Source organism: Mytilus galloprovincialis, chromosome 13, assembly GCF_965363235.1.
Source record: "Mytilus galloprovincialis chromosome 13, xbMytGall1.hap1.1, whole genome shotgun sequence".
In the NCBI taxonomy this organism is placed as follows: Eukaryota; Metazoa; Mollusca; class Bivalvia; order Mytilida; family Mytilidae; genus Mytilus; species Mytilus galloprovincialis.
The window spans coordinates 33460328-33486218 of NC_134850.1; the positions used below are offsets into that span (position 1 = coordinate 33460328).

At 31.1% G+C, this 25891-nt stretch overlaps 1 protein-coding gene across 1 annotated transcript in view; it reads left to right on the forward strand.

The window, feature by feature from the left end:
* Window positions 1-9534: 9534 nt before the first annotated feature.
* The window catches only part of LOC143057476 (uncharacterized), a 42885-nt gene continuing 26528 nt past the window's right edge, over window positions 9535-25891 (forward strand). The window contains exons 1-2 of the mRNA XM_076230783.1: window positions 9535-9582; window positions 19790-19960. Of these exons, the coding sequence (XP_076086898.1) occupies window positions 19797-19960 (164 nt within the window). The 5' untranslated portion in view covers window positions 9535-9582; window positions 19790-19796. The remainder of the gene's footprint in view (window positions 9583-19789; window positions 19961-25891) is intronic.

The window sequence follows — 25891 nt, forward strand, 5'->3', positions numbered from 1 at the left end:
GCCTCTCAAATGTGAAACTGATCTTACAAGGATCATTTTTAGAATAAAAGTGCCTTAACCTTTGTTAAGTTATCGCATGCACGTGAGTAACTTACTTAAAAAGTACATGATTTCGTCTTCGCCGTTTTACTAAACATACAGCTTTTTAGTAATCACTATACTGCATATAAGATATATACATGTACCACCCCCCCCCCCCCCCCCGAAAAAAAGAACAAACAAAAAACAACAACACACCAGTACATCATCGTGGATATATTGCGCTTAAAAAGAGGGGCAAAAGATGGCAGATATCAGAGGGACATTCAAACTCATAAATCGAAAATAAACTGACATAGCCATGGATAATAAAGAAATAGATAAACAGACAAAAAATAGTTCACAGAACACAACATAGGAAACAAGGACTGAGCAACACAAACCCCACCAAAAACTTGGGTGATCTCAAGTGTTCCGGAAGGGAAAGCATATCCTGTTCCACATGTGGCACGCGTTGTGTTCTCATATTACCCATAATACCAATTTGATTTGATAGCTTTGTTTTAATTTCTGTTTCAGACGCGAATTATTCAGTTTTTGGTTAAAATGCACACCATTGATTTTTTTTTACAAAAATGTTTTTGAGGAGAATAAAATTATTAACTCGCATGCAAAAATTCTTAAAACATATGAAACATATAGACAATAACTCTTTAGTGTCTAAGACACCGGTGTAATGCGAGCTTTAGCGAGCTAATAATCCTGTTTCGAGCCGAGTACAATTACAGCTTAACATTCAATGACACTAAACAGTTATTGTCTTTATCCTGCATTTAATTCTGTATTTTGTTCGTGTTTTGAAAGACACAAAACTTCACATTTTTTTGCATTTATTTTCGATTTGAAATCCCTTGCGTCCCGCATAGTAATATTACAATCACAAATTCAGCTGAAGACGGGTTGAAAAAAAAGAATCTCGAATGGTCAACAATAATACATCGCTTAAGGTAAATTATTGTTTATTTTAACATAACAACTAATTTCAGATCTAGATCTAGGTGAGGGCGTGCAAATATTATAATTTCACCGAGGGGAGCAAAACGAAACACACTGCAATATTTGTTTATGCAAAAAAAAAACAAAAAAAAAACGATACCTCCTGCTTTTAATTTAATCCTTTTAAAGTTACAACATTGTATAGTAATTAATGCAAGAATATAAGGATGTAGGAGTGTACCCTCTTTCAATGGATTTTGTCCTTCTGTATATACTACGTTACAGTAAAGGATTTTTTTTTTTTTTTTATCGTAGGCGAATATTATTCTCTCAAAATGTATGCCCTTAAAATATTTCTTTATTGTTCAGTAGCTGTCAAAATTCTTATTCTATTTTGATGAACACATTTAAGTATTGTAATTTTTCGTTATAACTACTTTTTCGTCCGAAATATAAGTGAAATACTTGCCACTGTACGTTAAGAAAACGTAACAAAATAAGCTAAAAATCAATTCCCAAAGCTATCATACATTATAAAATAAAAAGAATATATGCTAATTTGTTGCTATTATAAGTATTTTTTCGAAGTTATATGTTTTAATATCAATTTTGAATAAGTACCTGTGTGTCGTAAGTATAACGGTGTCATTCAATTTTTATTCAGTAAAGGTTACAAGGTTAGGACCAACTTTTTGTTTACAATCAATGCCTGTGAATGTGGTAATATGATTGGAACTTCAATTTATCCTGAGTTGGAACCCACTTTTAAAAAAAATGCTGGATCCGCCCATGAATATTTCTTAATTTCATCATAGATACTTGTATTTAATAAGACTATCCTTGAATGATCCTGGATTTCCAACTTAACATGACGTAAAATTGAGAATGGAAATGAGGAATGTATCAAAGAGACAAGAACCCGACTAAAGAGTCGACAACAGCCGAAAGCCACCAATTGGTCTTCAACACATAGAGAAAATCCCTCGAAACAAAAATATGTACTAGTTCAGTGACCTTGGACATCAAGCTTAATCCGAAAATTATAAATAAGCATATTGAAATTTAGGCAATTAATAAGTTTGCTATAACAATTTTGCCAACGATTAAATCTATCTGAAACAAGTGTACAACAACTAGCAATTTTCTGATTTATTACTAAACTAAATCGTAAATCATAATGATGATAAATGTGATTAAACTGTTACATTATCACGATTCTGTTTTGACTGTTCAAACAACAGAAAAGTTCCCAATTGTGAAATAGATAACGACTTGTTATTTTTCAAACCAGATGTGAAACTTCAAAGAGTGAAGGTGTGATAGACGGATGCTAAAAATCAACATGTAAATTATATGGACGAGTAATAAAAAGGTGTTACATGTATGAAGTTATTCTGGAAACTGTTATCAATTAGCGAGATTCAGATCAAAGCTTTGTATTTGCAATCTTCGAAGAACGCCAAAAAAAGGCAAAAATAAAGAGTTATATTATAAATGTAAAAGTTCAAAAAGTTTATTTTAACATATTTCTATTTCCAAGCCAATGGTCACTTACTCACATTTAACATAAAAACAAATATTTTTTAAATATTTCTTAAGAATATATTGTTTTTAATATTTGGTCTTTATTCTACTCTTCAAGACATTTCCAATATTTGCATATATAATTATATATTTTTTTTTTAGATATTCAAGGCAGTTTTATTTCTTTTTCAATAACTTTTAGAATGATTCCCTTCTCTTATTTCTAGTTAATTTTCTGTATTTTATAAACGTCTTTTTTTTTTATGTGCGTTAGATATATTTTCTAATTAAATCAACCGTTTAATTGTGTTGAGTCATTTAGGTAAACAGAAAACACAATATAATAAATGATTATTTTCTTCACTTAATATTCTTGCTACATTATGTAAGTATATTTGTGAGCGTAATTCGTCCTGAACATTCATGATATATGTGCCACTGGACTTCAAAAAACGAACAACCAATCATTACTAGCTAGTGTTTGCACTTGAATAAAAAATAAAAACAAATACACTGTACATGCATATGATAACGGACTATGCGTGCACTTACAGATAAATTGACTGACTTTGGAAGTACTAGGTTATTTTGAAAAAGGTTAAATATACGGATCATACGCTAATGTAAAAGACGGGAAATGATTACACTAAAGTCATTGAAAAAAAATGTTTTCCCTCCGTGAAACGAAATAAGAATATTTTTTATCTATTTTTTGGAAAAACTTAATGGGCGTTAGTTTTAAAATAATTTACAAACACGGATAGGGTCGTTCATTTCTTTAATAAAGAAAACTATGCAAATCGTTTGACGTGGATAACGAAAAAGATTGACACACACACCTGTTTTGAAAGCATAATATAATATATTCTATTTATTTTAACCAGGGATAGCGACTGCCACTAAATTATGTTTCTGAGATACTCCTTAAATTTTTCACGTCTTTTACGATGTACATCTCACTAACTTATATGAAAATAAGTAGAAAAAATGACAACTTTAATAATAAATATGAATAATAAAATAAAGAATGTTTCCATCCTATTTTTTTTAAGAAGAGAAGGTATTTTGATATTTAAATTGATCTTGTTTGCCTTTCATAATTTAAATATTTTTTTTATTTTACTATTTATCTATTCATTTCAGAGCTATCATTTTTATTTCAAATGCAATAACGAAGTAATGTAATGAATTCTATTCATAAATAAACAACGAGTAGTACAATATACCGATTAACTTTGGTATATTTATTCGTTTCATTTTGAAATTTGAAAACTAGCATAATCGCCAAACAACCAATCAGGTGAAATAGTATCGTTTCTGAACGAAACAATGTTTGTTTACACGGAATATATTGATCGTTTCGTTCGTTTCGTTCACACACGCCTTTGAGCGGAAAAACACGAGTTGACTTTAATAAACGATATGAGTGGAGATACACGATTCTGACTGATTTAACTCGTTCGTTCTCATTTCATTCCATTCGCGTGTTCGTTCCGTGTACGTTCCGTGTAAGAGGGAACGTTGAGTGGTTTAGTAGCTGTAAGCCTTGTTCTTTGTTTAATTGCTCTGCTATTGCATAAGCCATTCCCCATTCAATAGTGACAATGATGATCTCTTGGAAATTTAAGCATAATGACTGTGTTGCTTTCATGATTTCAGCTGCCAGAACTAATGAAAAGATTGCATATGGGGTCTCAAGGCCATTAGCACCTGAAAATATATTGGATATTTTGGTTTAAAACAGCCCTGCATAAAGTTAAAAAATTTAAAACCAAAAATTGAAGCACCCTGCTACCATAATATTTATATAACTGCCATTATGGAACTCTTTTGTACATGAGGCATGAAAAGTATAGTATACAGGGTATGGTATCATATCCTCAATCTGAAAAACACAATTAAAAAAAATGTCCTTTAAATCAGTAAAAATGTACATGATGTAATACACTTTAAAAGCATGCGGAGAATTTTTTATAATTACATTTGGTAAATATGAATTTAGGATTGTTTAGTGATAGATGATTTTAATATTGTAAAAATATAACGCGGTGTCCAGAAGGAAAGGAGGTTATTCTGTATTTATATCTTTTTCTAGTCACATGACATTTGTAAAGTCCATCACTTATAATCTCTATGCCCTTGTAATCATTCCTTTTGACTGACACTGAACACACATTAGCATCTACTCTCAATTTTGTAATAGACGCTTTTCAAAATTTGAACCTTAATACTCATGTAATGTATTGTTTGCTGAAGGTTGCTTCTGTAGTTTTGCCTGTTTACTAAATGGTTTTGCTGAAGGCTTCTGTTGGAAACATTTTTAGTGCTTACTGGAATCTTGCTGTACAATTGCAATCATGCCTTGATATTTGTCTATGAAATGGATTTCTATCAATGAAGTTATCTTCGTTGCTTTAAGCTGTAATTTATAACTGCATTGTAATACATTTGTCAACCAATTTCACTGGGGGAAAGCGGCTGTTCGTAACTTCAGTTACAAACGGCCGAATATGGTAGATGATACGTATCGATTAGATTTTATATTTCTTAAATACCTTGATCAAAAGCATTGTTGGTAGAGAAACTTGGTAATTGTCTGTATAATATGTAGGACAACACGAATATCAAGCGTTCTCGAGATACAAAAAATGTAGAATAACGAAATAATGGTTTTATACGACGGTAAAAAAAAAGAAGCCGTACGTAACTTTGAATGTGGTCGTTCGTACCGTGAAGTATTAATATAGAACGGCTGTTCGTGACGTTAAAAGAGCAAACTAAGCACAATGTGTACATCATGTATATGACTTTACGACATGTACATGTATTTTGGAACATAAAATTTGGAATTTGTACTTTTACTACATCAACAAAATGTACGCATCGAAATGTTGTATTGCTATTTTATTTGACAAGTAAAATACATTAAGACATTTTACTAAATAAAAAACAGAGCATTGAGATCAGACAGATAATACGGATGACAATACATACATATATAAGAAAACACTACCGTCCAAATAGACATCTGGTATGGGCTTTGCTCATTGTTGAAAGCCGTACGGTGACCTATAGTTGTTAATTTCTGTGTCATTTGGTCTCTTTTGGAGAGTTGTCTCATTGGCAATCATACCACATCTTCTTTTTTATATCTAGAAATATATATAAAAAAGTATTCGTAATTTTTATTTGAAGATAAATATATGTTGTGTACAAGTAATAAGTGTTGTGACACCATTCTTATTGCAACAGGTGATACAGGTTTATCTTATAAAATATACCAGTGTAATGTTTTAAATAAAAAAAAATACTTCAACCTAACATTTAGTGCTATACACTTGTCTTCAAACTGGAAATGAGGATACCTGAATGGTTTAAATTCTAATTTTATATTTTTAATTATACCATATTCATATCCATACACAATCTTTGTGTGGTCTTATGATGTTTTTGTATCAATGCTCATTATCATACTGTATCATGAAGTTGTGAAAATATGACAGAAATATGCGAAGCAAAAGACTGCTTGCTTGCATCATCCATTTTTGTACAGCAGGTCACAAAATACTGATAACTTGTACAAAAAATCTGTACAAATTACAATTTGTGTATAACATTACAACTTGTACACAACATTTATATCACGTAAAATCTTTTTTTTTAAATACATGTAGTATGTAGTTGGATTTTAAATAAAGTTAAATGAAAATAAAATTTAAAAGATACAGAATCACCATTTATTCATTTATACTTGTTAATGTTTCTTCTAAATTAAGAAATTCCTGCATCTGTTGCTTTAATTCTATAAATTCTCTCACAATTCGAACAACCCAAATATACTGTTGCATTGGACAAAAGAAACGTTACATAGAAGAAAAAAAACCGGAATATATAAATTTAACTCTTAAAAATATTGCGCTATATTTGAAGCATTCGGATAAAGAAAATCTTCGTTGTTACCTGAAAATTCGGATTGCTTGAAAACAATGAAAAATTGCATGAAAACAAATGGTTTGTTTTTGTGTTTATAAATGTAACGTTTCGTTTGTCCAAGAATATATTCAAAAAGAAACGTAGTCATATTTTGATCATGCATATTGAGTTCGAGAATGACAAATCAACAGGGCAATTTATCAGCATACATTCATTTGAAATAGTGAGTTAAAATGCCGTATAGCATTTTTAGACAAATTCATGTGTTACCAAACTGGCTGCAAAATAACATCTGACAGAGCCGATACAATTCTTAATCAAAGAAAATAACAAAATCAATTAAACGAATAATAAAGAGATCAGAAAGTGCCATTTATCTTTGTTCTTTAAACATTCCAATGGTCGTAAATTATACAAACTTTTCTTATAAATGTTATATGAATTTTACATTTTACAGCTTACCTGATATGCAACAGGCAAGGTGTGTTCTTTAAGCGTCCTCAAAACGCCCATTACTATTGTAGCAACCATTAAAGTTTATAGGGGCATAGACAGATTTCGAAATAAAAAGGCAAGATGAAAGTTTTGATGAAACAAATGTCGGCTTAATCTTGTGAAGAAGAAACGGGCAGGATATGGCAATATCTCAGAATCCAAATATTGTTGATAATTGAAAACAAATATACGCGCACAATTTGTCGCACCCTGAAAAATCACAAGGTTGTATCCTAAATAAGCACTTTCTGTCTCAAAAAATAATTCACTTTGGCACAAGAACTTGTAACGAATTTAATAATTTACAAAATATGAAACAAACAAGTTTGCGTTTAACATCATGTGTATATCAGTGGTTTGTCAAATGAAAAGAAATAATTTGAATGTCAATTTTTTTAATTTTTTATGTTCACGTTCATTTTCCATAGACATACAAATCAATGCAAAATTAATTAGATACATTGATGTTTAACACAAGAATCAGGTATTAAACCGGGATGATGTTCAGTGAGACACCCTTCAGTGAGACATCCTAATTGAAATTTAAATTTAAAGACGATTAGTTTTCTAAAAACAGTATAAAACTATATACATATTATAATTATAATAATCAGAAGAATAATAATAATAATTCGAAAATTTGAAACTTTATATTGTCCCATTTCAACAGATAATTTAAAACACAGTTATTTTGAAAAAAAAGTTCATATTTTTTTTTATATATATAAATGAAAGTTCTACTAATTACCAGACATAGTTATACTTGCCCGTGACAACATATTGGACTTCCAAGTCGGTATCATTCATGTTTGTGTCTTTTTCTAAAGTGAAACGTAAGGCATTAAATCGAACATCCAGTCTGTAGAACACATTTTCTATTCATTTTGTCTTTAAGAGGATTTGGGAAAAATTATTATAGAATATTAATTCTATTCCTCAAAGTATATAAAAATGCATATTTTCAATTGAAGTGTCAAAAACTTGGAGGAGGAGCTGGACAGTAGGTGGCATAAATACCAGGCAAATATAAAAAAAAATAAAATAATATTTCTAGATTGTACAGGCAGATTAATGAATATGTATAAATCTTGTTTAGTTTAAGTAATTTTTCACGAAAATAAATCTTATCCATGACCGGAAACTTCGATACATATTATTTCATTTTGAATCCGTATTCCACGACTTGTTCGTATTTTGTAATTAGCGCAATATGTGCATTAAAATTGTTAAATTGAAAGAAGTTTTCGGTATGCAGTTAACAAATCAATAAAATTATAAATAAGTTACGCACAGCCGTAAAATTCGTTACGAACAATTATTCTATTTTCATTCTTAAAGTTATTACGGCTTCTTTTTGTTTTTTACCGTCGTATAGAACCATTATTTCGTTATTTTATCTCTAGAACGTTAGATATTCGTTTTGTCCTACATATTATAGAGACAATTACCAATTTTTTCAACCAATTTTAATTAAAAGCATTTAGGAAATTTAGAATCTTACGTGTCATCTGCCATAGTTGGGCTGTGCGTTACGGAAGTTACGAACAGCCGCTTTCCACCAGTGAATTTCTTTTTGTCCACCAAAAATATCTGCAAAAAAAAAAATCCCATTACATTTTCTTTCAGTTCATGATAAATACAAATTCATATTCATATTGTATTTCGTATTTTTACCATAATGATTACGAAATATTATTAAGAATTTTTTTTTTTTTTTCTATTTTGCTTATTATCATGATTATATTCTATATTTTATATTTAAGTACACTTTTTCTTTCTTAATTTATTTTTAAGTTTCTGTTTTGTCCTGTTAGGATAAATAAATATTCACATAGATCTCTGTTCAAGACGAGTTTCACTTAAATTTATATATGTCACCATCACAAATGTTTGAAGCAAACATCTGTTAAAATAATTGCATATTTAATAAATGCTAAATAAACTAAAGTTTGTGTAACTCACGGTAAAAAACAGTTGCTTGTGTAGTTACTGTTATTTATGCGAGCTCTCCGGTGTAAACAAGTGTATTTCTGTTTAGCACAGAAACGCACTATTTATAGTAGTCACCTGGCACATTTTAACGTAACTATTATCCAATCGTAACTACTCGGCCATTCTCGCTACGCAGTACAATAGCCTCGTATGCACTACGGAGAAATTCTTCTTAAATTGTTGGCCGGAATTGTAGTGATCCGCGACACAAAGAAGTTCTATCCTCCAGGTGGCGCTATAATTTGGTTACATATCACAGAGTAATCAAGAACTTTAACTCTGCCAAATATTTTGGCGCGAAAGAAGGAGCAAAGTAAATAAGTAATGGTAAAAAATTTGTACCATTCCAGTCGAAAAAATATAAAATTCAATCGGATCGGAAAATTTTCCGGACAGGAGCAAGTTAAATCAGTAGTGGTAAAAAAAATGTACCAGTCCAGTCGAAAAAATATAATTTTGAATCGAATCGGAAAATTTTCCGGACAATGATTCCTCCGCCTAATGCATACGAGGTTATTTCTTCGTGCAACCAGAAAGGCCGAGTTGTTCCGATTGAACTATTATCCTTGTGCGTATTTGATTCAAGTTTAAAATCATTCGCATACTTCCGGTTTGCTTAGAGATAATATGTAAACATACACATCATAGTATTTAAAACCAAAGGTAATATGTTTTACACATGGTATTCACACAAAATAACTTTTGAATGGTTGCACTAATACCGGATATTACCTACAAATGTCTTGCGAAATATACATTTACCAAAATCAAAACCTAAATGTGTTTCTCCTTTCTGAACTCGTAAAACGAAACTAAGGTGAACATGGTGAAGTTTGCTATCCATATTTATATATAAACTCATCATAGATACCAGGACTTAATTTTGTACATACGCCAGACGCGCGTTTCGTCTACAAAAGACTCATCAGTGACGCTCGAATCCAAAAAAGTTATAAAGGCAAAATATAAAGAAGATGTAAGTCTAGTCAATTTCACTTCGTAAAATTCGATTTTTGTCTTAAAACTCAGACTTTGTGATATCCTATTTTTGTATATATTAACCATTTAGGAAAGGAAAAACTGTCAAACGTATGCAATATTATCAGTACAAATGAGGAATAACATGTATAATTATGTAGGACAAACAGGCGATACACTGTATCAAAGAATGTTGTTGAACTTTTAAAACATAAGAATAAACAAAACAAACAATCCAGTAGCAACCCACTTGTTTTAACATAACTATTAGATTAAAATTTTAAGGGGAACTGCAGCGAGACGAGTATTTGGCTCAGAAATGTACCGAAAAACTAAAGATGCCATTTGGATTAACTTATTAAAAACTTTACATCCTGACGGACTGAACACTATGTACGAACGATATTGAAAAAAAATATGAAAAAAGAAAAAGTGAGGCAAATGAACGTCTTATAAGTTATTGTAACGTAATGAACATGTATCAAAGCGATATAATTGCTGTTTCAATGGTTCATGGGGTTTTGATGTAGACCTCTTTTGTAAACATTTTAGTGATTACTAAGATATTGCTGTGCAAAAACTATCCTGCCTTAGTCTTTGTCTATGAAATGACGTTTTATCATTGGAGTTCCCCTAGTGAATTTCTTTTTGTCCACCAAAAGTACCTGCCAAAAAATAATCCCATTATATTTTCTTTCAGTTCATGATTAATAATTATTCATTAACATATTGTATTTCGTATTTTTACCATTACGAAATATTATTAAGAATGAAACCATTTTTTGTATTTTGCTCATTATCATGATTGTATTCTATTTTTTTTATATTTAAGGTAGCACATACAATACACAGATTTTTCATCCTCAATCAGACATCTTTAAACTGATGTAATTCCACTCATCTTTCTTTAAACTTTATAAATGAGGTACCAAAATAAAGAAGAAGGATTAATCTTTCAAATTGTGATAATTTTATTATGACATAATTATTACATAATTAATTGTTATATAATTAGTCGCCACATTGTGATGTCCATACTTGAATGAATTTAGCTTCTTTGTTATTCATAGCATCCCAAAATATTTTATAGATTCTTGCACAACACAGTTTGACCTCCAAAACTGTGTCTCAGATTTTTCCTATTGTATTTCATTCTCTAATAAATCTTCAATGAAGTTTGCAATTGGTTATAAAATTTGTTCTATTTATGTTTTTTGAAACCTGAGACACAGTTTTGGAGGTCAAGCTGTGTTGAACAAGAATCTATAAATGATTTTGGGATGCTATGAAGAACAAAAACGCTAAATTCATTCAAGTGTGGACATCACAATAAAGCAACTAATAACATAATCATTAATTATGTAATAATTATGTCATAATGAAATTATCACAATTTGAAAGATTTATCTTTCTTCTTTCTTTTGGTACCTCATTTATAAAATATAAAGAAGGATTAAATGAATTACATCAGTTTAAAGTTGTCTGATTGGGAGTGAAAAAATCTTTGTATTGTGCTACCTTAAGTCCACTATTTCTTTATTATTTTTTTTAAAGTTTCGGTTATGTCCTTTTAAGATAAATAAATATTTAGAATATTTCTCTGTTCAAGAGAAGTTTCACTTAAATTTATATATGTCACCACCACAAATGTTTGAGGCAAACATCTGCTATAATAATAAATGCACATTTTATAAAGGCTAAATGAACTAAAGTTTTTGTAATTCATGGTAAATGCCAGTTGCTCATGTAGTTATTTAAATGATATATCGGTGTAATAGGTGTATTTTAGTTAAGCACAGAATACCACTATTTATAGAAGTTACCTGGTACATTTTAGCGTAACTATTATCCTTTGGATGTGCTTATTTGTTTAAAGTTTAAAAACATTCGCATATTTCCGGTTTGCCTAGAGATAATATGTAAAAACACAGATTATAGTTTTTACTACCAAAGGTAATATGTTTTTACACATGGTATTCACACACAAACAACTGTTGAATGGTTGCTCTAATACCTAATATTACCTACAAATGTCTTGCGAAATATACATTTACCAAAATCAAATCTAAATGTGTGTCTCCATTCTGCACTCGTAAATTGAAACTAAGGTCAAGTTTGCTATCCATATTTATGTATAAACAAGATGTAAGTTTAGTCAATTTCACTTCGTAAAATTCGATTTTTGTCTTAAAACTCGGGCTTTGTGTAATCCTATTTTTGTATGTATTAATCATTCAGGGAAGAAAAAACATGTCAAACGTATGCAATAATCTGTCCAAATGAGGAAGGAAAAACTGGTATATTTAGGATAAACAGGCGATACACTGTATCAAAGGATGTTGCTGAACTTTTAAAACATAAGAACAATCAAAACAGACAATCCAGTAGCAACTCACTTGATTCAACCTAACCATTAGATAAAAAATTTAAGAGGAACTGCAGCGAAAAGAGTATATGGCTCAGAAATTTACCGAAAAATTAAAGAAACCTTATGGATCAAATTATTAAAAACTTAACATCGTGACGGACTGAACACTTTGTACGAACGATATTGAAAAAAATATGAAAAAAGAAAAAGTGCGGCAAATGAACGTCATATAAGTTATTGTAACGAAATAAACATGTATCAAAGCGATGTAATTGTTGTTTACATTTTAAGTGATTACTGAGATCTTGCTGTGCAATTAATATCATGCCTTAGTCTTTGTCTATGAAATAACTTTATACATTGGAGTTATCTTCCCGTGCATTTTGTTGCAATTTAAAACTGCCTTGCTACCCATTGGCAACCAGTTTCTTTTGGTACACCAAAAAGTACACGAAAAAGGAATTTAAAAACAAAACATTAAATTTTTCTTTAAATTCATTAAAACAATGTAATTAGTATTTTTTTCCAAAGTTACAAAATCCTATAAAAAAATTATAAGGGTCTGATGTACTTTATTCCATTTTTATTTTTTGCCCGTTATTTTCATTTTTTTTTATTTCAGCAAACCATAAGTCACCATTCATTCTGCACTTTTTTAAGTTTCGGTTTTATAATGGTCATTCGGAATGTTTTGTTGTACAAGTAAAGTTTCATTAAATAAACATATTTTAAAATCACAAATGTATGATCGAATCAAACATTTACTATAATCAATACATGTTCTATAAAGGGCTAAGTTTAACTAAAGTTTCTGTTCACGGTAAAAACCAGTTGCTCATGTAGTTACTGTTATTTATGTGAGCTCTCCGGTGTAAATAAGTGTGGTTTAGTTTATTTTTAGAACCATCGTTATATATTTACAACCTTTATATTACCGAACAGAATAGAACTATTTATAGAAGTTACCTGGCACCTTTAAACGTAACTATTATCCTTCTGCGTGTTTTGTTTAAGTTTAAAAAAATGCATATTTCCGGTTTGCTGAGAGAAAGTAAATATACACATTTTAGTTTTTACATCCGTAGGTAATACGTTTTTATACGCCCGTCAAAATTTGACGGGACGTATTATGGTATACAAATGTCCGGTGTCCGTCCGTCCGTCTGTCCAGCGTAAACATGTCGCACCGTAACTTGAGAACGACTTATCCAAATTTCATGAGACTTAACATAGTTGTTTTTTATGATGGTCAAATGATCTGTATACTTTTTGGGGAAAATAAGATTAAAACTTTTTGAGTTACGGCACTTTGTAACTAAAACAGGGGTGTGTTTTTTTCACATGTCGCACCGTATCTCAAAAACGATTCTTGATTATGGCTTAAAACTTTAAACACTTCTTAGTTCTATTACTTAATATCTGTATACTTTTTGGTGATGATTCAAAATTTTATTTTTGAGTTATTGATTATTTGTAAAAAAGGGGGAGGGGTTTTTTACATGTCGCACCATATCTCAAAAACGATTTATGATTATTGCTTAAAACTTTACACATGTCTTTGTTATATTAATCTGAAGATCTGTATACTTTTTGGTGATGATTCAAAATTTCATTTTTGAGTTATTGAGTATTTTGTAAAAAAGGGGGAGGTTTTTTTTACATGTTGTGCCGTATCTCAAAAACAATTTATGATTATTGCTTAAAACTTTACACACTTCTTTGTTATATTAATCTAAAGATCTGTATACTTTTTGGTGATGATTCAAAACTTTATTTTGGAGTTATTGAGTATTTTGTTAAACAGGGGAGGTTTTTTTTACATGTCGCGCCGTATCTCAAAAATAATTTTTGATTATTGCTTAAAACTTTACACATTTCTTTGTTATATTAATCTAAAGATCTGTATACTTTTGGGTTTTGATTCAAAATTTTATTTTAGTGAAATTTAGTTTTTTTGTAAAAAAAACCAGGGTTGGGGATTTCACATGTCCCGCCGTGTCTCAAAAACAATATATGGTTATTGCTTAAAACTTTCTCAGAAACTATTTATGATTATTGCATAAAACTTCCACACAAGACGTCGGGCGTATCATGCGCTCATGGCGCAGCTGTTTATTACACATGATATTCAAACACAAATAACTGTTAAATGGTTGCTCCATTACCGGACATTGCCAACATTTGTCATGCGACGTATATAAATACCAAAATTAAAAACACTCACGATATGCTTCTCAATTCTGCACTTGTAGAACGAAACTGATGTCAAGTTTAATAATCCGTATAATCTAGATGTAAATCTAGTCTTGATCTTGATCTTCATCTTGATACATTGTAGGTTTACGGTGATACATCCAAGGATATTAATACACCGCGCGTGTGTCAAGTTATTTACTTAAGATGCCCCCCCCCCCTTTACAATTTCACTAAAGGCTTTAGCTGGTTCTTCTGCTGTCTGAATTTTGATGAGGATATCCGGTGGTAGTAGATTCCTGTCTTTAATGGTATTTGGAATGAAACTGTATTTTAATATGTCTGTTTTCGTTTGAAGTCTGAGGAAATGTTGGCTGTGCATGTTCTTGGTTGTCCGGAATGGTTTGTCAGTTGGTCAGATCGTAAGTTTGCTTGACCGTGTATACTTTTGCAGAAAAGGATCAGTCTGTTTTGTGTACGGCGGTCTTTTAGTGATGGTTGTTGCAGTTGTTATAAAATTGCTGTCATACTTCCGGGTTCATAGTTGTAGTTTGATGTTATAAACCTAGCCGCTCTTTTCTGTACATTTTCCAGTTGGTCTTGGAGATATAGTTGATGTGGGTCCCAGGCAGTGCTTGCGTATTCTAAGACAGGTCGTATAAGTCCTTTATATGCCTGGAGTTTAACTTCAAGTGGACATGCTAATAAATAGATTTCTTTTTAGTAAACCTAATGTCCTATAAGATTTATTACATATCTCCTTTATGTGCTTTCCCAGTATAGATCATTTGTGATGTTTACTCCTAGATATTTTATGGATGTTAAAAATTGGAGTTCTGTATTTTTAGCTCACCTGGCCCACAGGGCCAAGTGAGCTTTTCTCATCACTTGACGTCCGTAGTCCGTCGTCGTCGTCGTCGTCGTCGTCTGTCGTTAGCTTTTACAAAAATCTTCTCCTCTGAAACTACTGGGCCAAAAGTAACCAAACTTGGCCACAATCATCATTGGGGTATCTAGTTTAAAAAATGTGTGGCGTGACCACGACAACCAACCAAGATGGCCGCCATGGCTTAAAATAGAACATAGGGGTAAAATATATATTTTGGCTTATAACTCTGAAACCAAAGCATTTAGAGCAAATCTGAAAGGAGTAAAAATGTTTATCAGGTAAAAATCTATCTGCCCTGAAATTTTCAGACGAATCGGACAACCGGTTGATGGGCTGCTGCCCCCAAATTAGTAATTTTAAGGAAATTTTGCAGATTTTGGTTATTATCTTGAATGTGATTATAGATAGAGATAAACTGTAAACAGCAATAATGTTCAGCAAAGTAATATCTACAAATAAGTTAACATGACTAAAATTGTCAGTTGACCCCTTAAGGAGTTATTGCCCTTTATAGTCAATTTTTAACCATTTTTCAAAAATTTAGTATTCTTTTAAAAAAATCTTCTCTGAAACTACTTGGCCAAAATTAACCAAACTTGGCCACAATCATTATAGGGGTATCTAGTTTAAAAAATGTGTGGCGTGACCCTGCAAACTAACCAAGATGGCCGCCATGGCTTAAAATAGTACATGGCGTGAAATCTAGATTTTGGCTTATATCTCTGAAACCAAAGCTTTTAGAGCAAATCTGACAAGGGGTAAATTTGTTAATTAGGTCAAGATCTATCTGCCCTGAAATTTTCAGACAAATCTGACAACCCGTTGTTGGGTTGCTGCCCCCAAATTAGTAATTTTATGGAAATTTTGCAGATTTTGGTTATTATCTTGAATGTTATTATATGTTATTATAGATAGAGATAAACTGTAAACAGCAATGATGTTCAGCAAAGTAAGATCTACAAATAAGTTAACATGACTAAAATTGTCAGTTGACCCCTGAAGGAGTTATCTCTGAAACTAAGCATTTAGAGCAAATCTGACGAGGAGTAAAATTGTTTATTTGGTCAAGATTTATCTGACCTGAAATTTTCAGACAAATCTGACAACCAGTTGTTGGGTTGCTGCCCCCAAATTAGTAATTTTAAGGAAATTTTGGTTATTATCTTGAATGTTATTATAGATAGAGATAAACTGTAAACAGCAATAATGTTCAACAGAATAAGATCTACAAATAAGTCAACATGACCAAAATTGTCAATTGATCCTTTAAGGAGTTATTGCCCTTTTAGGTCAATTTTTAACAATTTTCATAAATTTTGGTAAATTTTTGTAAATTTTTAAGAAAATATTTTCAACTGTTATTACTGGACCAAGTGAATTATAGATAGAGATAATTGTAGCAAAAAGAATGTTCAGTATAGAAAGATCTACAAACACATCACCATCACCAAAACACAATTTTGTCATGAATTTATCCGTGTCCAATGTTCAATATGCAAATAGACCAAGGTGAGCAACACAGGCTCTTGAGAGCCTCTAGTTTAGAGTGTATTTAAATGATGTAATTTTCTTTTTGCGACTCAATGTCATCATGTTGCATTTTACTGGTTGAAATCTCATACCCCAATTAGTCGCCCAGTTACCAAAGTTATCTATATCTTTCTGTAGTTCTGCACAGTCATCTTCAGTTTTAATTTCTCTGTAGCATACACAGTCGTCTGCATACAGCCTAATTTCTGATGTTACGTTTTCTGCTATGTCGTTAATATGGACCAGAAATAAGATTGGACCAAGAATCGTTCATTGAGGTACTCCTGACAGGACTGACGATGTTTTGGATTTAACCCCGTTCACTATCACACACTGAGATCTTGTAGATAGAAAGGCGTCAATTCAATTCAAGATGTTTTTGGGCATGCCATATTTGTGAAGTTTACTTTTTAAAAGCTCGTGCCATATTTATGAAGTTTACTTTTTAAAAGATCGTGCGGTACGGTGTCAAATGCTTTTTCAAAATTCAAAAGTCTATTTCACTTCGTTTAATTCGATTTCTGTCTTAAAATGCAGGCTTAGTGTCATCCTTTTTTACTTATTTATATATATAAAATAAGAAAATAGAAAAAGTGAGGCAAATGAACGTCACATCAGTTACTGTAAAGTAATTTATCCAAGCGATGTTATTGTGATGTTGTGATTTCTTCTAATGGAGATGCCCGTAATTGCCGAAACGTATGGACACTTGTGTTCTAGAGTTCAGCCCCTTAACAAATGGCCGTATTCCCACTTAAGTTTCCCTCAACCAAATGTTATAAATTTTATACACAATGCGTATTACCACAAAATAAAAGTCGGGTTTTAATTAAGGTGGTGTATTTTTTACAGATTTAGAGTTATGCCCTTTACAAATGGAATAATTTGCTATTTTATTTCGTTTCCGTTCTCTATTTTAATATATTGCCTCAACCAAATGTTATAAAACTTATACACAATATTTATAACCACAAAACTCAGATCAAGTACGAATATGGGGAGTCTCACTATTGTCGTTCTTGAGATATGTCTCTTTATTACGTTATATGCAAGCGGGGGCATCATCTGTGTTCATGGACACATTCCCAATTAAATTTTGTTGATGTATTATACTGACCTTCAAAACTCAAATTCTGATATATGAAACTAATAAAGTGAATCAGTGGAGAAAGCACTGATTGTAATTTGCCACTTTTCTCCTTTGTGATGATTTTAATTGCGATATATTGTCCAGCACAAGAAACTCATTGAAAAAGTTACTGAACCATTTACATTTAAAAAATGTTGTTAGGGAGTCTACCAACTTTAAAACCCAAACTGGAACTTGCATTGCTTTATGTGTGACAAATCGGAAAAACATGATTTAATCGGTTATTGTTCTAACTTAGATATGCAGTTCTCATTCTCCTATTTTAGCTGAATTTTCTTTAAAAACTTATTAACAAATCTCGTTTTAAAGGCAAAAATACTATTCCAAGCGTAAAGATTATGAGGGTATAAAGGGCCAATTGGTAAAAACTGACTTGGATGATGTAGATTTTAGCTCAAATAATTTTACTAATGTTTAAATGAATCTTTGGAACTATTGTCAATACATATATACCTACTTAAACTATTACAGTGTTACAAATGATAAATCATTTATGAAAACAAATAAAGTAGAAACAAGATAGATCTAAGACCCCGTAGTAGAACTTATTAACGTTAGTTCTGAAAAGTAAAATAACAAAAATGCCAAACTCGAAGAAAGTTCAAAACGGAAATTCCCTTATGTTAAGCTCAAAAACACCAACCTAAACGGAAAACTACTGCCATAGTTTTGACTAGATACAGACATATCCTTTTGTAGGAAACGGTAGTGGAATAACCCTGGGAGGCATTTCTGCTCCTGACAACAGTTATAAAATCTCTTTAAAGGGAAACAATAAGAATGAATTAGGCTAGACTAAAAAAGATAGTGGTGTATTTGATGTCATTTTGACATTTCGATGTTTAAAGGAGATCTATAATTATTTCTGTTAATTTTATTCGCAACATTGATAAAAAGACTTTAGTTATGTTGGAGTTTGACATCCTTACTGTATAAACACAAACAGTTAAGATAAAATATTCCTATTGCATTCTACATATTTCATAGAAAAGGATGATAGGAATCACACATTTCTGTGTTTTTACAAAAGTTGTCATTTGGTTGTTTCATTGACGTGTACCGAAATACTCATTTTAATCATATTATCTATGTGCTTATTACACACTGTTCGGTCAAATTATTTTATAACGTACAATCTCACTTGTAATTAGTTCGATGGAAGTTTTATTTTATACCACTAGCACTAGCTTTATAAGAAGCCAAGTATAGTGTTTCCATTTTGTACGTTGGAAAGGAATCTCTCAATAGTATTGGGTCCTTAACAAAAGCGTTATGTCTGTCGCAACTAAATTAACAAACTGATATTTATGCTGATTCCCTTTTTAGCACAATTATTTCAAATTGTGCAACAAACACAAATTATGTTTATACTTACTGCTTATCAAGTCAGTAGCAAAAGATAAACGTCTTGTATTAGATGCGAAATCTTTTCTTTTTGTCGATAAAAAATTGAAATACCTTGTGTTGATTAGTTTGCTATTTTTTTAAAAAGATTGATTGGACAAAATAAAAATGAAATGAACATATGGTCGAACTTTACTCTCATTGACGATATTTTAGTTTTTAGCGAAATACTTATTTTGTTTTTATTGTTCACACAAATGGAAACAACACGTCATAAATTGCATGTGTCCAACGCGTTTTTCTTGATCTTTTACAAGATGTTGAATGCAATGATTGAATTTAAGTATTTTTGACTCTATCAACTAGTTATATATTATACATCCGAAGTACTTTCACATTCTAATGGATTTTTTTTCAGGCGTATAATGGAGAAAATGTATTTTGTAATTTTTATGATTACATGCACTGTCTTTGAAGCCACCGTGAATGGGTGTCCTTCTCTATGTATCTGCACGAACACAGATGTTAGTTGCAAAGAAAGATCTCTAACAACAGTCCCATTAGACATTCCAACTTCAACAAGAACATTGTGAGTATTTCAAGTGTCTATTCAACTAAAACAAAACATACGAACTGTACGTTTGTTGGTGGTCATAAAAAAAATCAGTACTTCAAAGTTAAGAAAAAATTTACGAAGCTAGTTTAATAAAATAATTGTGTAAATCAAGTATATTGCTACCTATCATAATACCTGTCTCAGTATAACTTTGCAGAGGGAGTTGTTATTTCTCACTATGCAAGTACAACATAAGTTGTAGACCTTTAAAGGTAAATATTTGTTTGAATCAAATGAACTGATACTTATCCGAATACCTGCATCAGTATAACTTTGCCGGAGTGATTTGTAAAACCACGATATGCACTTACTTATAAGTAAATTTTTAGACTTTTAAATGTCAATATTTAAGGTTTTATCGTTACAATAAATATGCAAACACTGGAGCACTACTTTTTTAACCTCTTCGTACAAAATAACTAACAACAGTATATTTTTATTGAATGATACATCTTTTTAAACAACAAAGCTTTTCATTAGAAACCTGAACCATTAATATAAACTATTCATTTATAAAATGTACCTTGTCTGTACATATGAGTCAAGCAAAGAGTGTAAATTGATCTTTACAATAGGGGTTATAAGTTTTTAACCTCAGTTAAAAATAACAATAAAAAAGGAAAATTATAATTTGACACTTTGTACGTGGCATTTGTGTAATGATCACGCGTAATTAAAAGCAATACTATTTTTTATACTAAATCAAAATAAAGAGATGTTGTAGGATTTCACTATGAAACAACTATAAATCAAAACAGTCCGAACGACAATCAATAGATACTAAACCGACTACTCACAATTCAAAACTGTCACCGTATGGTAAGATTTGAAAGGCTTCTGTCCCTCTTGAAGTTCTTTTATATACGTCTTGTGAGTCTTCTTTTCGAATTTTAAAGGAGAAGGTTAAGATATCATGCAAATGTGTTACACCTGCAACACATGCATTGCGCCTTTCTTGAGTCGAGACCTCACCATGAGCTGTCTTTTGTCATAGTGTATTATTTTTGAAAGATTTCCGTGTTACTGACAGCTCATAGTTTTGCTTAAATTATCAAAGTTTTTAAACAAGATTCGAATAAGAGCATACTATTATATTTGGACACATCTGGATCTGTTAAGACTGTTTCCCCCCCTCTTTGTCTTCAACAAAAATCTGTTATGCTATCTCATCATGTGTCTCAGTAGACATCTTTAAAAAGTCATTCATACCGTCACCTATCCCAATGCTGACTAATATATTAATATAAAAATAATTTGAAACTGATATTGATAGAAGTTTGGTATAAACTTGAAAAAAAAATCAAATCAAAAACGTTCTAAATGTAATACGTCCAAATATATATAATTTATAATTTCAATTATTTACTAGCAACTCCTGTTTATTTACTCATCGGAGGAAATATTCTAACCACGGCTTGAAACATTCAAAGATTAAACAATATTTACACAGATAGGCTTCATTCATATCCCTGTCTTAGATTTGAGTGCTATACTTTGTGGTTACTTATTTTTCAATGTCTGTCTTGTCCCAATCGGTAAAAGTGCGGACTACCATTTGTCCTTAAATTTTTTTAATTTTCTTTTCAACTTGTACAATTAGTTTAGTCCAAGGACTAGAAAATTAGTGTATCGACGTTTTTTTATTTGGTGTTGTCATAGGGTAAGAGAAATAACATGTATCGATGGTTTTGTTTTTTGTGAACTATTAGGGTTATACAATTAACACGTACAGATGATTGTGTATTTGGTAATGTCGTAGGGTTAAACATTCAAATGTTCCGATGGTGTTGTATTAGTTCATGTCTTATGGTCAGTGACTATTATATCATGCACCAATGGTTTTGTATTAGTTCATGTCTTATTGTCAGTGACTATTATATCATGCACCAATGGTTTTGTATTAGTTCATGTCTTATGGTCAGTGACTATTATATCATGCACCAATGGTTTTGTATTAGTTCATGTCTTATGGTCAGTGACTATTATATCATGCACCAATGGTTTTGTATTAGTTCATGTCTTATGGTCAGTTACTATTATATCATGCACTAATGGTTTTGTATTAGTTCATGTCTTATGGTCAGTGACAATTATATCATGCACCAATGGTTTTGTATTAGTTCATGTCTTATGGTCAGTGACTATTATATCATGCACAAATGGTTTTGTATTAGTTCATGTCTTATGGTCAGTGACTATTATATCATGCACCAATGGTTTTGTATTAGTTCATGTCTTATGGTCAGTTACTATTATATCATGCACCAATGGTTTTGTATTAGTTCATGTCTTATGGTCAGTGACTATTATATCATGCACCAATGGTTTTGTATTAGTTCATGTCTTATGGTCAGTGACTATTATATCATGCACCAATGGTTTTGTATCAGTTCATGTCTTATGGTCAGTGACTATTATATCATGCAACAATGGTTTTGTATTAGTTCATGTCTTATGGTCAGTGACTATTATATCATGCACCAATGGTTTTGTATCAGTTCATGTCTTATGGTCAGTGACTATTATATCATGCACCAATGGTTTTGTATTAGTTCATGTCTTATGGTCAATGACTATTATATCATGCACCAATGGTTTTGTATTAGTTCATGTCTTATGGTCAGTGACTATTATATCATGCACCAATGGTTTTGTATTAGTTCATGTCTTATGGTCAGTGACTGTTATATCATGCACCAATGGTTTTGTATTTGTAGATGTAAAAAGGGATGGATAATTATTAGGCATGCCTAATTAATAATGTAGTATGTTCCGATGTGTTTGTATTTTTGTTTTTATTTCTAAAGTTTACATTATTAACATGTACCGATAATTTTTGAGTTTGGTAAGGTCTTAATGTTGGACAAGAGACATTTATGATTGCGTTATCGTTAGATGCCCAATAAATCAATTTGAAATATCGGTGATTCTCAAGAGTAACCCGAAGGATGTCAGATGTTGAACAGGGCAAGTCGATATGCTCCCAGCAACACCGTTTTCCAATCCTTTTAGGGGTTGGGGGTTTGGGGGGGGGGGGGGTCGGTCGTATAGCTCAATCGTTCGTTCTCTATATGTCTTGGTCAGTTTTGTTTCGACTTATGAGCTTTGCATTTCTTTTTTACCTCATTTTTTTTAAAGAAATAATGTTAGAATTACTTCTTTAATAATAGACCGCAAGTGACCAATATTATGATTGATTGCTGTCAGTTATCTGACAGAGTATACACATATGGTACGTACTGACCACTGAAACATGGATAGACTACACAAAAGAATCCAGTCCATATCACATGTTTTACATACATTTTGTTAATCAATATTTTTCTTCGTCTCTTTTGTAGAATTGTTATGCTTCAAATATATGTATTCTTTATGTGCAGTCTTTTTAAAATTATTTGATAGATCGATTTTTGATTAGATTTTCGATGAAAGTTTAATTTGTTTAGATTATGTAACAGATTGAAATATCTTTGCTATCTTTGTAAAAGACAAAGACTAAACTATTCATTTTGCAACATTACATTTTCTTAAAATAATGTTTTGAACACTTTAACCAGTTGAGGAACGGCATACCTACACAGTGGCTATAGAATTGTATTAAAAGTATATATTAATACAATCGAAACGACCTACTTAATAGGACCCTGTTTTTATTGTTTGCATGTAAATGGTTGGAATTGTTTTAGTTTATGGTAAGGTTTCAGGACCAGTGTAAGTATTAAGGTTAGTGTTTGAAAGTGGTTAGTTTTAGGGTGAATGACAATTAAGAACGGTCTGTTAAGGTAAACAAAAATATCTCAATGATTCAGACAGATGTTTAAGATACGAGAAAATAGTTCTCCTACGTGTACTTTGAACGATATATAACAGGACGGTAAAGGGTATGATACTTACACAAAAACTATTCCCACAGAATTAAAATGAGAACGATTAAAATCGACATTATATTGTGTTTGCGATAGAGTCCCGAAGAATATAAAATCAAAATTGAATTTTGCAATCGTAACTTTAAAACGGTACTCATAAGTTAAGGAAAGCTGTCGTAAGTTACTACTGAACGAGGAAAGAAAACTGTTTAATCTGTTATTAATACTTTTACAAACAATATTTTACTAAAAACATAAAGGAAACCATTGTGCAAAGTACATAATATGTGTTAAGAATATGGGTTCCTTTTGGGCAACTAAGATAACTGAGTTTTATGTGACTTTATACTGATTGTACACAAATCCATTTACCTTTACCCTGTTGCGAAAAGATATTGACATGATTGCATAAAGGAATCAATCTATGTTGTCCGTAGGTCCTACTTAAAGTCATCCAACATTTGTTTCGACCTAGCTGTTATAAAATAAGCCAACTAAGATAGCTATTATTGTTTTTAAATTCATTATTTATAAAGCGGTATATGTGTTTAGGAACATCACGAGTTTTTATAGGTTCAAGAGATGACCATGCATTTGTTTTCATTTTACGTTCACTTGATCAGTTAAGCTATTCACGTATAATTTCTATTTAAGACACACATTAGTCAGAATCTATGATATTTATTAACCATCTCTGCATCACTTTAATTTTACGACAAATATTTCATTTATAAAGTGTAAATTTTACCATTTTAAAGAAATGAAAAATAAGGACGTAAGATTGAGGCAATTCAATAATAGATAACCTTATAGATATCACTGTTGTTCATTGAGAGATTACCCGGCATCATTTTATGACAAGTTACTAAACTGCTACACTACCAATAATTTACCCACACTTTTTTGGTACATTTCTACCCTCGTGCATATCAGTACTGTTAGGAAAGACTGAAAACTTATAATGTTATACTTTCAATGAAATCAGTACTGATTTTGTCAGTACTATTTCAGTACTGATTTTTTCAGTACTGTTTCAGTACTGATTTTGTCAGTACTGTTTCAGTACTGATTTTGTCAGTACTATTTCAGTACTGTTTCAGTACTGATTTTGTCAGTACTGTTTCAGTACTGATTTTTTCAGTACTATTTCGGTATTGTTATTTTCAGTACTGTTACAGTAGATTTGGTGCTGTTAATCTTTTTAACTTGAATGTGTATTGTTTCAAAAAATATTTGGAACTGAAAACTTTTAAACTAGGTAAGTATAGTATGCTATATAATAATTGTGGCATATTTTGTGTCTTTTGTAGACATCTCTGATTAAGTGTTTATCATTAGAGAAGTTTTTACAATGTGCATCTCAGTACAATTGGTATCCAAATATAGGTTTGGTAATTCTGTGACAATATTATTATTATCCTTTTTTAGCTGGTTACGTTTTTCTCTTTGACTATATCACCCTGCTGCGCAGAGTTTTTTTTAGCAACGTGAACATGACCAAGGAAAAATATCAAGCTAACTCTCGTCTATCGAAAAACTATTGAAGAATGAGAAAACAGAAATGAAGCAAGATAAGTAGTTTATCGGATTTTACCCTGAAGGAGCACCTGAATTCACTCCCGGTTTTTAATGGAGTTCGTGTTGTTTTTTATGTATTTTTCAAAGTGTTGTTGTAAATGCCCTTTTGTTTTGTGATTCTTTGCTTACTTCTTGATTTTGATTGTGACTGTCTTTCAGTGTTTATAAAAATAATACGCATTAGGAGCACCTGAATTCACTCCCGGTTTTTAATGGAGTTCGTGTTGTTTTTATATATGTATTTTTCATAGTGTTGTTGTAAATGCCCTTTCGTTTTGTGATTCTTTGCTTACTTCTTGATTTTGATTGTGACTGTCTTTCAGTGTTTATAAAAATAATACGCACTCGACATCAGGGAGATTCACACTGTGGTTCGAGGCTGATATTTTACAGTATCAATGCGTATAATAGCGCATAATTTATATATATATATATATATATCAAACAAGATTAGAATCTT